Source organism: Panthera onca, chromosome D3 (genome assembly GCF_046562875.1).
Source record: "Panthera onca isolate mPanOnc1 chromosome D3, mPanOnc1 haplotype 2, whole genome shotgun sequence".
In the NCBI taxonomy this organism is placed as follows: Eukaryota; Metazoa; Chordata; class Mammalia; order Carnivora; family Felidae; genus Panthera; species Panthera onca.
Window position 1 is genome coordinate 4,819,443 of NC_138350.1, and position 14,564 is coordinate 4,834,006.

The 14,564-nt window shown below is 56.1% G+C and overlaps 2 protein-coding genes across 4 annotated transcripts in view; one reads left to right on the top strand and one right to left on the bottom strand.

Moving 5' to 3' along the window:
* The window catches only part of CCDC92 (coiled-coil domain containing 92), a 29,715-nt gene extending 27,246 nt beyond the window's left edge, over nucleotides 1-2,469 (top strand). For all 3 annotated transcript variants that reach the window (XM_060612084.3, XM_060612085.3, XM_078435920.2), the window contains exon 4: nucleotides 1,047-2,469. In XM_060612084.3, coding sequence (XP_060468067.1) covers nucleotides 1,047-1,822 — 776 coding nt within the window. In that variant the 3' untranslated portion in view covers nucleotides 1,823-2,469. The remainder of the gene's footprint in view (nucleotides 1-1,046) is intronic.
* Nucleotides 2,470-3,231: 762 nt separating this feature from the next.
* DNAH10 (dynein axonemal heavy chain 10) overlaps nucleotides 3,232-14,564 on the bottom strand; it is a 150,885-nt gene continuing 139,552 nt past the window's right edge. The window contains exons 66-79 of the mRNA XM_060612080.3: nucleotides 13,374-13,478; nucleotides 12,865-13,019; nucleotides 12,230-12,384; nucleotides 10,980-11,163; nucleotides 10,217-10,417; nucleotides 9,311-9,520; nucleotides 9,033-9,128; nucleotides 8,192-8,363; nucleotides 7,590-7,721; nucleotides 7,196-7,407; nucleotides 6,937-7,104; nucleotides 5,316-5,496; nucleotides 4,170-4,315; nucleotides 3,232-3,577 (exon numbers count right to left, since the gene is read on the bottom strand). Coding sequence (XP_060468063.3) covers nucleotides 3,431-3,577; nucleotides 4,170-4,315; nucleotides 5,316-5,496; nucleotides 6,937-7,104; nucleotides 7,196-7,407; nucleotides 7,590-7,721; nucleotides 8,192-8,363; nucleotides 9,033-9,128; nucleotides 9,311-9,520; nucleotides 10,217-10,417; nucleotides 10,980-11,163; nucleotides 12,230-12,384; nucleotides 12,865-13,019; nucleotides 13,374-13,478 — 2,264 coding nt within the window. The 3' untranslated portion in view covers nucleotides 3,232-3,430. The remainder of the gene's footprint in view (nucleotides 3,578-4,169; nucleotides 4,316-5,315; nucleotides 5,497-6,936; nucleotides 7,105-7,195; nucleotides 7,408-7,589; nucleotides 7,722-8,191; nucleotides 8,364-9,032; nucleotides 9,129-9,310; nucleotides 9,521-10,216; nucleotides 10,418-10,979; nucleotides 11,164-12,229; nucleotides 12,385-12,864; nucleotides 13,020-13,373; nucleotides 13,479-14,564) is intronic.

Here is a 14,564-nt window from a genome sequence, read left to right on the forward strand (position 1 = left end):
TGGCTGGCTCAGTCGGTAGCATAGGTGACTCTTGACCTCAGGGTTGAGTTCGAGCCCCACGCTGGGTGTAGAGCTTACTCAAAAATTAAAAAAAGAAAAAATGCAAAAACACAAGTGCCGCGGCGACTGAGCGCTCAGGCAGCTGGGGAGATTCTGCTGCAGGCGACGAACAGGACAGGCGCAGCTTCCACGGGGAAAGAAAGACGGGACGTGCGTGCGGAGGACGTGGTGGGGCAGAGCTTCCTGTGGGAGAGCGGAAATGGGCAGGACGGGAGGTGCTGCTCCCTGGGAACAGAGGTCACCGAGGAGCAGCTGTCTGGGGTCTCAGGGAGGCAGAGGCAGGCATTCGAAGGAGCGCCCGAAAAGCCGGGGCCACCCAACATCAGTCCGCAGCCCTGGATCCGCGTCCTCACGTGAGAGGTGCCCACAGATGCCAGCTCCCACCCTGCACCGGCCCCGGGGTGTCCCTGAGCGGCTGGTTGTGGGCGCACGGTGAGGGGCCAGGGGGCCGAGGAGAGCTGAGCGCAGGCACAGGGACATCTGCCCTCTGAGACACGATGAGAGAGGGGACCCGTGTGGCAGGAAGGGGCAGCCTCAGAGCTCTGTGCTTGGACATGGAGAGAGTCTACGTTTGGGTCTCACAAACCCATTTGGCACGCCAAATGGAGCGGGTGCTCGATAAATGCCACCCGAGCAGACAGCTGGATCTGCTCACAGTTTATTCCTGGGTACGTGCCGGGGTCCGAAACCCGGAGAATTGCCCGTTGTGACTTGGGCATTTTTGAGCTCTGGAGGCACGCTTTTGTGCAAGGAGCCAGAGAACTGAGAGCGGGAGGGAGCTCAGAGCCCACGTGGGGTGGGGGTGGGGGGGGCGGCGGGGAGGGCACGGAGATGGGGCAGGGATGGCGCGTGGGAGCAACGTGCCCCCGCCCCAGCCCCGCCTTCCGCGCGGCCGCCCTGGGAGGTGAGGCCAGCCTCGACGGTCTCCGTGCCTCTGCTCCGGGAGGGGTTGGCGCTCAATCCTGTCCCTCGGCTCATTCCTCTAGGAGATGGATCCTCCCGAAGCAGCGAACTAAAGAGAAGATGCGAGGAGCTGGAAGCCCAGCTGAAGCTCAAGGAGGACGAGAACGGCGAGCTGCTCCGGGAGCTGGAGCAGAAGGACGCCATGATCCTGGTGCTGGAGAGCACCGTCAGGGAGCGCGAGAGGAAGTACCTGGAGGAGCTGAAGCTGAAGAGCCACAAGCTGAACATGCTGTCGAGCGAGCTCGAGCAGCGCGCCGGGACCATCGCCTACCTGACCTCGCAGCTGCACGCCGCCAAGAGGAAGCTCATGAGCTCCGGCGGGACCTCGGACGGCAGCCCGTCCGGGAGCCCCGTGCTGGCCAGCTACAAGCCGGCCCCCCCCAAGGACAAGCTGCCCGAGACGCCCCGCCGCCGAATGAAAAAGAGCCTCTCGGCCCCCCTGCACCCGGAGTTCGAAGAGGTTTACAGATTCGGGGCCGAGAGCCGGAAACTACTCTTGCGGGAGCCGGTGGACGCCATGCCCGACCCCACCCCGTTCCTGCTGGCCCGGGAATCGGCCGAGGTCCACCTCGTCAAGGAGAGGCCCCTGGTCATCCCCCCCATCGCCTCCGACCGCGGCTCGAGCGAGCCGCACAGCCCGGCCCGCGAGAAGCAGCACAAGGCCCACGTGGGGGTGGCCCACCGCATCCACCACGCCGCCCCGCCGCAGGCCCCGCCCGAGGTGGAGACGCTGGCGGTCGACCAGGTGAACGGAGGAAAGGCCGCGAGGAAGCACTCAGGGACGGACAGAACTGTGTGAAGCCTGCCCGGGCGACCCGTCACCCCTGGCTGTCGATGCACTGTGATCACTACTGGGAAAACTCATCCACGCCTTTTTTTTTTTTTTTTTTTCTCCAATTCCCCTGCATGCCAAGTTTTTTTTCAGACACGTCAACATTCTTATTCTCCTGCTCCTTTTGCCCTGGTACTGACACCAGAATACGATCATGTCCCTGCTGCAGAATACCTATTTACCGATCGCCGTGGCCAAACACCTGTGTGCCGAATCGCTCGCTTCTAATCCCACTCCGTGTGACTTCAATGCGCTCGTGGACAAAGCACAGGCCACAGGCTGCATCACTACTCGACGTTAATGAAATCAGATAGTCAACCCGCCTAACTATACAGCCGGAGCAACACGTGCCGACTGGCCTCGACCCTCTCGCTCCAGTTCCTAGGGCGGCCCGTCCAGAGCAGCCCCTGCTCCCTCCCGGAGACCCCGTAACCTCCCACCAAGCCTCCCCCCGGGGCGGCCCCGATAGCCGAGCAGCTGTATGTGTCTATCGCGGGAACGAAATAAGATGATGTTACTTCTCGTGTCACCACAACCTGAATGTGTGTTCATATTTTTTGGTTAGTTTTATCCAAAATGTTCAAGATCCCAACAAACTTTATTTTCTAAACCTGCCTCTTTCTGGTTTGTGTCTTTTATTAAACTACCTGAGGGAGGAGCTGGGGGGAGGCTGGAGGAGGAGGAGACACAGCAGGCCCCCCAGTAATTACCGTGTTCTCGCCCCGTGTTCTTTTCCCCGGGCTCCGGCCCCAGGGGCGGGGCAGCTCTGCTTCCGGGAAGAGGAGTCCCTGTCACCCAGCCCTGCCCAGGGCTGCCCCTGGGAACGTTCTGCCTGTGACCGGCCCCCGCCCCCTGCCCTGCTGGTGCTCCACCCTGCTCCTCCCTGGCGAAGTAATGCTACTCGGTGCCTCCGGCGGGCCTGGCCAGGGCTCCGGGCTCGCCCCAGGGTGCGCAGAACGAAGGGACCCCCGGGGGCCGGTTCCGGCTGTTCTAGGTCTGCACCCACCCAACCCCACGCAGATCCAGCCAGGTCGCGGGTAGGAGCTCATGCAGGAATTCAACACTGAGCTCAGGGCCCTCGCCCCCACCCCCACCTAGCATAGCAGGCCAGGGAGTTCGGGAAGGGGGGGGGGAGGTGGCGGTGGGCAACTGTGGCCATCTCTGCTCTAGGCTGGCATCGTCAGCCCGGACCCCACACCCAGCAGGCCGCTCCTGCCAAAGAGAGGCGTCTACTGAGACAGACCTGGATTGTCAATAGCACACTCTTGACATTTTCCATTAGAATTCTCACTCGTGCCAGTGGCGTGTGGGGCACTTCTGCCTAATCACACATTTTCTCTGAGAAGGGAAAGAAAACACATTTCAAAATGCTCTCCAGTATTTACTTTTCAAATATGCAGAATCCTTAAAAATCGCTTCAAAAAACAAAACTGTCAGCTCAATTTATATGGAAAGAGATTAAAACGGCTGGTTTCGAATGAAAGGAGTCTCAGCATCAGCCCAGCTCCAGCCTCTCGAGGCCCCACGGAGCCGACGGGACGGAGCTCACAAGTGCGGGTTCCTTCGCCCAAAAGGTTAATCGGAGTTCAGGGTGAGGCACACCCCCTGCAGCACCCAGTGAGATACGTGCTTTGTGGTGAAGAGATCGGCTTCAAACACCAGGCCAACTCCCATGGCATTCCTTCTCATGGAGGTGGTGTAGACCGGCGTCCGGAAGGTGTTCTGCAAAGGAGAGGCACGTGAGGCGCCCCCACGGGCGGCGGAGGAGCTCGAGCCCGGGAAGCAGGAAGCCCAGTCTAGGTGCTGAGAGTGCGGGCGCCTCCTGCTAGGCCTGGCCGAGGCTTCAAGGGGCTTGGCGGGGCCGCCCTCCGCTGACTGCGGATGGGGCTTCGTGTAGCTACGCTCATCAGACAGGCATCCGGGCCAGGCGAGGCAGGGGGCGCCTGCTGTCTACATCAGACGTAAGTATTTTATGATTCAGGCAGTGCCCGCAGAAGGTCAAGTGAATGGAGGAGTCTCTTCCTGAAGTTGATCTGGACCACAGCTCCGAACTTGAAGCCGTGCCCCACCCCCCACCCCCGCCGGGGGAGTCTCTGCTTACACACAATTTGCATGCATGTGTCTTCCTGGAAGGTGGCTCCACACTGTCGTCCTGTCTCGGGGCTTCCCCCCCTCCCACAAAAGGCTAAGTACCTGTAAGGGTGCTTAAAGGGTAAGACTGAACTGCAACCCCCCCCCCAGTCCCCCCCAACCGTGCCCCCGGTGGGGGGCGGGGAGGGGAGGACGGAGCCAGGAACAGGCGTCAGCCTTCTACCTGTAGTTTGAGGCGATGGGCTTCGATGGGGATGATCTTCAGAATCGGCAGGTCGACCACCAGCACCTTGGGTTTGCTCTTGATAAGACATCCTCTTTCTACATCCCAATCTGCGCCTTCGAGATACAGTCCTGAGACGAAGCATCCTGGATATCCCGGGAAGAGCCCAGGGTTTATGTGGAGGCACCGGCCACTCTGCTGTGCACACAGTGGCCCTAGGTATGTCCACAGTGCACACACACAGGCAACTCCCTCGCCCTCCTCCCCCAGACGTAGCCCAGGCCTTTGTCCAAAAGACGTGGCCGTCATTTCTTCCCTTTTCGGAAGGACACCGTAGACGCCGTGAGCCTCCCCTCCCCACGGCTTTGGCAAAGGAGAGGAGGGAGAGTTGCCTCCCCCACCAGGCAGGCTTCAGGGCACACAGACCTAGACTGCTTGGGCCCCCAGGTTATAAAGACAGAAGCACCACAGCTTGGTGGTGGGCCAAGAGGGAGTGCGGAGAGGAAGTCAAAGCCTCACCGAGAAAATGGTGTCTGGGGAACAGAACACGGCAGATACACACAGTGGCAGAGGAGAGGACAGTCACTTGCCCAGAGAGTTCCTCCGAGGCTTCAGTGAGCATCCCTGAATCTCCACCGTGAACCCCATCTCTAAGCTCACTCAACAGGGCTTTTGTGGCTCACGGGTAAATGTCTTCCGACTATGGCGGCAGCACTGCCCTGGGGAACGGCAGCGTCAGTCACCAGTGTCACAAGAACTGACATCGTAATTTCATGGGTCGAACCTAGTCCAACCTGCCCTCTGGCTCCCACGCCCCCAGCCCCTCAAAGTTTCCAGGGAAGCCCTCGGGCCCTCCTTTCTCTGAACGATCTAATTCTGACCCAGGAGCCACTTCTGCAAACGAGCAGGGCGAACGTGGTTCAGGTCCCTCCTGACATCAACCCCAGGTCTCGGTGTTGGAACTGGAAGAGAAACGCACGTATCGACCCCCAGAGAGATCGAGACACAGACCGTGCACACATACAGCCAATATTCGCGGCAGCCTTCCTTTCAAACTCGGCCTGGCCCGTTTCCGCCCGCACCATGCTTGTTCCTCTGAATGGGGGACGGCTCGGGGAGGGAGAGCCGATAGGGAGCTGACCGTACCTTGTCCTGCCCGCTCGTTCACTTCATCTGCATCTTGGAACTTGGTCACTTGCGTGAATAGGGTGGAGCGGTCCAGCGGCCAGCCGTTCCTCCGGCAGGTGGCCTGCACCAGGGCCGTGAGGTAGGATTCCGGGATGTGTAGCCCCGAGAGCCACATCACGCCGGGCTCACTTTCAGTGACCTGGAAGGCAGGGGGCAAGTTAGCGGGAGACCGGGGCCGCCACCAAATGCCAGGGCCAGAGCTGACCAGAAGATCGGGTCAGGATAAAAGACACAGTTCACCTTCGCAGCAAAAAGACGGTGTCGGAACAACGGCAGCCTGTCTGGGAGAACAAGCTGAACCACCCGGCTCCAGAAGGAGCAGAGACTTAAATATTAAAGAATAAAACCACGAGAGTACCGGGTCGGCTCTCCAGTGAACACTGTCATGATCTTGAGTTGGAAATGCAAAACCCAGAGGCCATAAAAGAACAGACCGAGACATTTGAGCAAATAAAAATGTAAAACTTTCTTCCGGAAGAAGTGCCATAGGCAAAAATCAAAAGATGCTGACAAGCTGGGGGGAAACACTTGCAACACCAGCAGACCAAGGGCCCATCTCCTGGATACACAAAGAGCTCTAAAACATCAGTTTAAGAAGATAGAGAACTTGATAAAAATGAAATCAAGACACGAAAAGACAATTCACAGAAAAACACGAAACAGCTATATGTGTGTAAGATATGCTCAGCCTCACCATAACTCAAGAAACGCACACCTAAACATATTATCGTTTACCTATCAGGAAAAAAAGATCCAAAATATTAAGAACACACATGGTGCAGCAAGGGGAGGAAATAATCGTATTCACTCGCTGTGGTTTCCATTTCTCTAGAAGACGATGTGACAAGAGCTGTTAGAATGTAAAATGCACATTGGGGTGCCTGGGCGGCTCAGTCGATTAAACATCTGACTTTGGCTCAGGTCATGATCTCACGGTTCGTGAGTTCGAGCCCTGCGTCAGGCTCTGTGCTGACAGCTCAGAGCCTGGAGCCTGCTTTGGATTCTGTGTCTCCCTCTCTCTCTCTGCCCCTCCCCAACTCATGCTCTGTCTCTCTCTCTCTCTCTCAAAAATAAACATTAAAAAAAATTAAAAAGAATGCAAAACGCACACACTGAGACCCAACGCTTCCACTGTAGGGACCTACCTGTGAAATATACGCGTGTGCATCCAAAGGTACGTGCGCCAGAATGTTGTATTGGCAAAATAGAGGGGGGGAAAACCCCAAAGGGAACCACCCAAATGTCCAGCAGGTGAAAGGACATGGAATATCTGTCAAATGGAGTCCCCTTAAAAGAATAAGGTCGACCTAAATGCACTTAGATGGACAGTGGCCAAGATGGACTCTGAGACGAACAAATCAAGTTGTGCATAATAGGCTTCAAAGTCTTAAAAACAAAAAGAAAAGGAAAAAAAAAAGATACAGGTATGCTTGTAGAGTCAGAAGCCATTTCTCGAGCACCCAGTCACTGCTAATAGAAGGTACCTCCGGGGCGCCGGAGAGGGGTCGGAGGTGGCTGGGGAGGGGGGTGGTCCAGGCTGAGCCTCGAACTGACGCACCGACTGCGGTCTCTCACTTACCCACGATGTGTACTGGCTGAACCGCCGCAGGAAGTAGAGCATCCAGTTTCCAAGGGACTTTAACGTGTCAGGGGCCAGCTTTCTCCAGATACTAGGGATTTGGCCGAGGAAGAGAGATCTGGCTACGTCATCTAACTCGTTGCTCATTCCAACTTCTCCGGCCAAGGCCTGTTCGCAGAATCAAGAGCGGTCAGGCAAGACCGTGGGAAAACCGGGTACCGCGTGTAGGCAGAGGTCTGCACACGAGGGGCGTGCTCACCCTCTGAAGTTCAGCCAGAGACCTGGACATCCGCGTGACGAGCTTGTTGAAGCGCTCCAGCTCCTGCAGAAGCACCACCGAAGTGGGGGACAGTCCCACCCCGAGGTGCTTCCTGACCTGGTCCAAGTCAAAGATTTGGGGCATCTTGTTTTCTATGTCCTTGGCAACGTGGCCAATGTAATCATCTCGGCTGATGCCGCTGCTGGATTCCCCTAAAACCAGGACACGTTTTAGGGAGGGCAAGGCATCTGAGGGTTAGGACGGGGGCGTCCTGAGCCTTCTGGTTCCAGGAAAGGCATCGACGCTACAGAAACCACAAGGACCAATAGCCCTCTGGGCCAACAACGCCCTTCCACCGTAACCGCGCTAGTTCGGTCCCCGCGGCCGACTTCACCTGTCTGAGGCTGCAGCTCCAGCAGGTGAGTCCACATGTCTCGAGCCGCCTGAGTATAATATCCAATCTCGGCATTGGAATGAAGACCAAACACCTCAGGTGTGTTGGTCAGCGGGAGGGCCTCGATGGCTTCTGTAATCGGGACGGAGAGGACACCGTCACACAGCCCTCAATTTCTGCGGCTGCGTGGCCTCGACATCCCCAGATACACAAAACTAATTTCCACCGCGTAGCGGGTGGCGTGTTTTTAAATAAAAATTCCATACTACCACGCCCCATCCAGCTCCGCGTTTATTTCTTATGACAAAAATGGCTCCGTGAGCTTCCTGGGGCCCACTCTGCCCTTCAGGCGGAATGTGGCGTATTTGTCGTCACCCCAGGACGGGGAAATCTAAACTAACTCCATCAGTGCTGAGGCTATAAAGAACTTGCTGGGCCCCCTACAAAACATAACGGAGCACGCCCACCAGCCAAGGATCCCCCCAGGAGAGGGGTCAGAAGAGCCATCGAGCCAACCGCAGAAAACAGAACAGCTGAGATGTACGGTCGGTCTCCCTTAGAAAAAACTTCTAACATATATTTTGATGCCTGAGAAATCTCACCAACAAATTTTTCCTTCACATCACCGGCGGGGATTTTATAGTCCACCTCCTTATTCCGGAAGAAGTGGAATGGCTGGAAAGTGTCAAAAATGAAGTCTCCCAGGTACTCGTCCATGTAGATGGTCAGGATGCGCCGATCAAAGCTGTCGATGGCCCGTCCTCCGTACATGACCTGAGTGACCGAGAGCAAGAGCTGGCCGGGAACCCAGGACCCACCTGAGACCTGATGTGCCCTCGGGGGGGACTCCTGCTGGCCGGGCTGCTGTGCAGCTCAAACCATGTTGATCACATGCCTTTGGCCCACTGTGCACAAGAGGCTTGTGCAACTTTGTGGGGTCCTGGAAGCCAGTGTACCATTTGCAAAATCCCCAAAATGTAGTGAAGAGACAACAAAACAACAAAGAAGCCAGCCACCACTTTGGCCTTGGGAATTGGTGGTGCCCCTGCGTGAGCACATGCAGGCCACGGGGGAGGCATTCCCACAAGGCCTGTCTAAAGTCATGGTCTCCAGGGTAGCCCTCCACGCCCACCGACCGGGAGCGAGGCTACGACGACACGCCTAAGGCATGGCGAGGAGGGGAACTGCCAACCCCCCCCCCCCCCCAGAGAACACGGCCCCCAGGATGATGAATCCAGAACCTCCATGTGGACGGAGCCCACTTAGGAGAAAGACGATCGGGTGATAAGCCAGCAGAATTCCACAGAGACCTTGCAGCTGACACGCAGCAGAAGCAACAGGGGAGTCACCGAGGTCTCAGAGGTCACTCATAAGGGCACCAGGCCACAGCCCAGCTCCAGCCCTGGGAGGTAGTCCACGATGGGTCCCCCAAGACACTCCTACCTCTCCAATCAGGTACTTGAGGCTGCCCCACGGGATCCTAGGGTCATGTTGCTGGAAGGCTTTTGTTAAGTATGTGTTCAGAATCTCCATGCAGACCTTAAAAGACAAGGAACAGGCATGGTTGTGCTCCAGCCCACAGAGTCGCTCACGTTCTGACCCTCTCCTCAAGCGTGGGCAGGAACACCGCGGCTGTTCACAACTCGGAGAAGGGGTGGGGGTGACACAGGCCGGCCGAGGGGGAAGTTTCTTGGGAGAAGCAGCAGCCACTGCGTCCTAACCTGGAAGTCAGACTCATTGAAGTCATAGTACACGTTCCACCCGATCTTCCCGAACTTTCTCCTCTCCAGCACCACCGCGTGGAAGAACGCCAGCACGTAGACCAGGGACTTGAAAGCAGGGTGCGGGCACTGCTCCAGCATGTCAGGAGAGATCTTGAAGTAAGTCGCTCTCATGTTGAGTTTCAGCCCGTTGGGTGGCTCCGTAACAACCTGTCAGAAGAGAAGACAAATCGTGACGGAAACCGCAGACCCACGAGTCCAGCTTTGAAGAGGGCGCAAAATGTAGACACCTGGGCTTTCCCTCCATCCCTGCGTGGCCATCTCTCCTGCTCCCCAGGCAGCAAAAGTCTCTTATAAGGACCCGGGCAAAGAAGATAAGGGACTAGATGTGGTTCTGACTCCCGCTCATCAGATGACCCAGAGAAGTGAAAGAAGCCCGTGGGAGCTTCAGATGCAAAACGGACGTCACCAAGTTTTCCCTCTATCTGCCCCAGGTGACAGATGACAAAATCTTGCCACACAAAACTTGTCTGGGGAGTAAGTTAAATGGGGCGTGTAAACCACTAGAGTAGTGCAGCTGAGGGCGGGCCTGTCATCGAAAAGAAAAAGAAGGTTTAATAAATGTGAAGTCCAGGAAAACGAACCTAGGTATTACTTTGGATACATGTGGAAGGAAGTGGTAAAGACAGGCCTGAGAGTCGTAACTGTCACGCGGTACGGGACAGTGCTTGTCTCTGAAGAAGAGAGGGAAAGACGGAACTGGAAAGGGTGGCCGTGAAGGTCTGGCTGCGTTGTAGGTTTACTTCCAAGCACGCGCTTGCTCGCTCGCATGCACACACGGACGGCAGAATGGTAGCGATCTGAGGAACAGGGCTGTGGGGACGGGGTGTTTGTCCTGAACCAAACCTTCAAAGACTTCTGCAGAATCCCAATGGGGAAGCCCCTGGTGGGGTCTGTGGTGAGCCACAGGCGGAAGTCTGGGTGGGGTTTGCTGATCCTCTCCAGGGACTTCTCCAGATCTTTCAGCCAGCGGACCAGGAGATGACAGTTCTGCAGCATCAGCCACTGCCCGCGGGCCACCGCCGTCTCCAGCAGCTGTAGGGCCAGCTGCACCGACGGAGAGAGAGAGGGGAGGAGTTGGCGTCCCAAAGCCACACTGAGCCCGTGCTCTCCCAGAAACCCGCTCCGAGCCCCCAGGAGGGCCCACTCCAGGAGAGGCCACAAAGAAGCCAGTGACCCAGGAGCTACGGGGGCTGCCCTCAAAGAACCCATCTCTGAGGACCCCTCAGGGCCACCTGAGCCACACGGCCGGTCCCAACCTGGAAGATGAGCCAGCACGTTGCACCCGCCGGCCCCCCTCAGCCCCGAGAGCTCCAGGTTCTCTGCGGCCGGCACCCTGACCGCCTCTGCGGCCATGCCGCGGGGGCAGTGACCACCCTGACCCAAAACAGGGATGTCCGGAGACTGGAAGAGAGGACGACTACGTGTGAATGGACTCTGGAAGCAACAGAGCAGCACAGCGGCCAGCAAGGCCGGGCGGAGACAGCATGCCCGCTCCAGGACCACACCACTGCCCGCCTGCCGCTCAGGGGACGGGAACTGCGCCCAGCTCACTCACCCCGGGGACCTCGCCCAAATTTAGAGCTTATTCCTTCCAACAACGAATTACCTTTTCTTGACCTTGACCCATGGCGAGGAATTTGAGGCGGTTTCCTCCAAAACCGCTGCGCTCGGCTAATTTCATAAGGTCACCGGCAGGGTCAGAGCCGGGACTGAGGATGAACACGATGGGCGAGGTCGGAGTGCTCTGCTCAAAGATGGCCTCGAAGCTGATCATCGGGGGCTGCACGTACCTGGCGGAGGGAACAAAGCGGGGACTCTCGCAGAGGACAGCCACGGCGTGCTCGCCTCGCCGCCTCCAGAACCTTCTGGTTGTTCTTCGGGTATAGCTCCCACCGGGTTACAGTCCATGTTGACGCACATGTCACACAAGAGGGTGAACCCCTGGGCGACGCGAGCCCTGCTGTGTCCCCCTAGCACAGCCAGGCACATCCATGGGGGCACCACCTGACGGGGGGGGGGTACTTCCAGGCGGACGTCCCCTCGGCACAGGACCCAGAGGCTCCATGCCGACAACGCCACAGGCATGTCCTGAATGGCCCACTTCTCAAGATTTGAAAATTATCAGACCTGGGAGACTTCGTGTAGGAATCCAAATTTCTAGCTTCTTTCAAAGAGTCAGAGGATCCAGCCACTCTGGGCCCCCCTTGTCAGCTGGTGTCAGTCCAGCTAAGGGGCAGCTGCCCCTGTGAACCAGGACTTGACCTGTCCGAGCTGCCACAGTCCCCACCCAGCCTGGCACACTCATTTCCATCACCTGCCGGCCATGAAGGCACGTTTGGGTTTGCAGCCCCAAATTATATGCCTGACTTCGGTTCTGGGGCTGTGCCGTCCAGTATGGAAGCCGGTAGGCACGTGTGGCTATTGGGCACTTCAAGTGTGGCCGGTCCAAACTGAGAGGTGCTGTAAGCGTAAATTCACACAAGATTTTGAAGACTTAATACCAAAAGCAAACCAAAAAAAAAAAAAAATCATGTAAAATATCTTGATAATATTCGTATTAATTACATGTCAAAATGATAATATTTTAATGTATCAGGTCAAATAAAATGGTATTAAAATTACCTTTATCTGTTCCTTTTTGAACGCGGCTCCTAGAAAACTTCACGCGTGTGCCTCACCTGGTATTTCTCCTGAACGGAGCGGTACGAGGGTGACCACAGAAGAGCGCTCAATGACAGGGCGGTGGCAGTTCCCTCGGAAGCTGGCCCATTGCTGCTGTCTGTGAGTTCAGGCTGGGGGGAGGGGCGCGGGGGAGGACCCCACAGAAGGGCCGAGCAAACACAACAACGCACTTACTTCTCTCCCATGGTTAGAGTCACATAGTCGGTCACCGCCCGGTACACCCGATCCACACGGAAGCAGCGCAAAATAAGCAACTTCTGGAAAGGGGTGATGCTGCTATCGTAACCCAAGGGGAATGGGAACTGCTCGAGGGAGTCCAGGTCGTACCACTGGGGAAAGCAAAAGACACGCGTGGTGGTGTCAACACAGAAGCTCTAGAGCCTCCATTTTTCTGTGAAGGTCCCAAAAGCCACTGTAAAGGAATGAAATCTTTAGAAGCATGCACCTCCGGTCACTTCTAGACAGCTCTGTCATTTTCTACCTCCTGCTCCAAAACTAAGAACTTCAGGAAGGGAGGGGCTGAATCGTTTTCGCTGTTGAGTCCTTAGTGCCCGTCAAGGATTGTGCTCCATGGTAGATGCCTAGTTCTCGGATGGGTGGACGGACAGAAGGACAGTTGGGTGGTTCTCCCGCAACGCTAGCTGAACTAGATAAAGGAGAATTCAATCAAGCGCCATGGAGGGTGAGAACGACACTCTGAGTGAGTCACACAAAGGAGTATCTTCTTGCTCACAAAGAGGCTACGGTTTGGGTCTCAAGATGACTGATTCGCAGGGAAGGGAAGGAGGAGAGACAGAACGTGATCTCACCTCCTGCCAGACAGCGGGATGTTTCTCAACATCATCGGGAAGATTCCCAAAGGAGTCCGAGAACATTTCTGATAAAAGCATGATATCTTCCCATCCCTGGTCAGACAACCAAGCACAGGGCTTTTTCCGGTGGCTTTTCTCCAGGGAAATGTTTCCTGGTCACGACAGAAGAAGAGAAGTAAGCGGCTGGCAGTAACGTGAAGCTCAGTGCTTTCACTCCTCCCGCTGCAGGGAAAAATCCTCGTCTCCAGCGGGGACTGGACAAGGCAGCAGGTATACTTGGCTTGCCTCCTCTTGGCCCGGGACCCCAGCCGGGCAGCTCAGCGTGACTGCCGGCCTCAAGGCAGCCTTCTGAGGCTGGAATATTTAGGAAAGTGGGGCTGTTGGAAGCCAAGTTCCAAGGAGAGTTTTTGTTATTATTGTGGTTTGTGTTAATGAACTTAGATGTGTGCGTGGACAATGTGGGGCAAGGGAGTTGGGAAGAATGAAAAAGGGGACACATTTGTCACCTTTTAAGAAGAAATCTAATTCTTCCTGCGGGACTCTGCCTTCCGCTTGCTCTATCTTGATCGTCATATTGAAAGAAAAGAGTAACTTGTGCCTCTCAAACAGCCCTGGAGGGAAACATCAGAGGGTACGGATAAAGTAAATTTGCTTTAAAAAAAGGAGTTTGTTATGCACACCAGCCTCGAATGTAAGAGAGATGAAATGAAACAAGGGAGCAGCGCACCTGCATCTGGCCCTCTCTGCTTCGTGTGTCCACGGCTGTGCGAGTGTAGACGCTACGGGCTCAGTTCGCATGTGGTGCCCAAGGGCCAGCTGCGATGGCGCTTGCTCCTGCGCGTGCGCAACGGCCCTATCTACGGCGGCACCTGCCACACCGGCCCGGGAAGCGCAGGGCAACGGGGGAACCGTGTGATAGAAGTCCGGAGCCACCTTCTCGATGGAAAACTGGTCGTTGCCTAACTCTAAGTGCAAGTTCTTGTCTGTTATAGTCTAGAAGAGGTGTTAGCAAGCTTCCTACAAAAGGCTAGGTAGGAAGTATTTTTGACTTTTCAGGCTAGACGGTCTGTGTAGTAACGATTCGTCTGCCATGACAGCAGGAAAGGGGTCCCAGGCCGTATAGGCGTAAGTGGGCACAGCCGTGTTCCAACAGCACATTATTCACAAAAGCGGGCAGTGAGCCAGATCTGGCCTGCTGGTCACGGTTTGTCAGGCCTCCACTGCGGAGCAAGCACATTCCATCCACAGATTCTTTACTATTGGTAGGGGGATGCTAAATATTAAAGTTCTTCTTCTTTGTGAAAACACAAGAAATGTGTTCTTGGGGAAAAAACTATGTGCGTCAACACTTGGGACTTGAATTCTACTCTTCTGTGTGCTGCGGGTGTTGGCCACTTAAACAAGCCCTGGAGGAACGACAGTCCTCAACCTTTCCCCTGCCCAGCTGCTATGGGCTGAATTGTGCATCGCCCCCCCACCCCAGCCAAACCCACATGTTGAAGTTCTAACCCCAGTGCCTTGGAATGTGACCATATTTGGAGATGGAGCCTTTAAAGAGGTGCAGTCAGGGGCGCCTGGGTGGCTCAAGCCGTTGAGCGTCGGACTTCAGCTCAGGTCGTGATCTCACAGTCCATGAGTTCAAGCCCCACATCAGGCTCTGTGCTGACAGCTCAGAGCCTGGAGCCTGCTTCGGATTC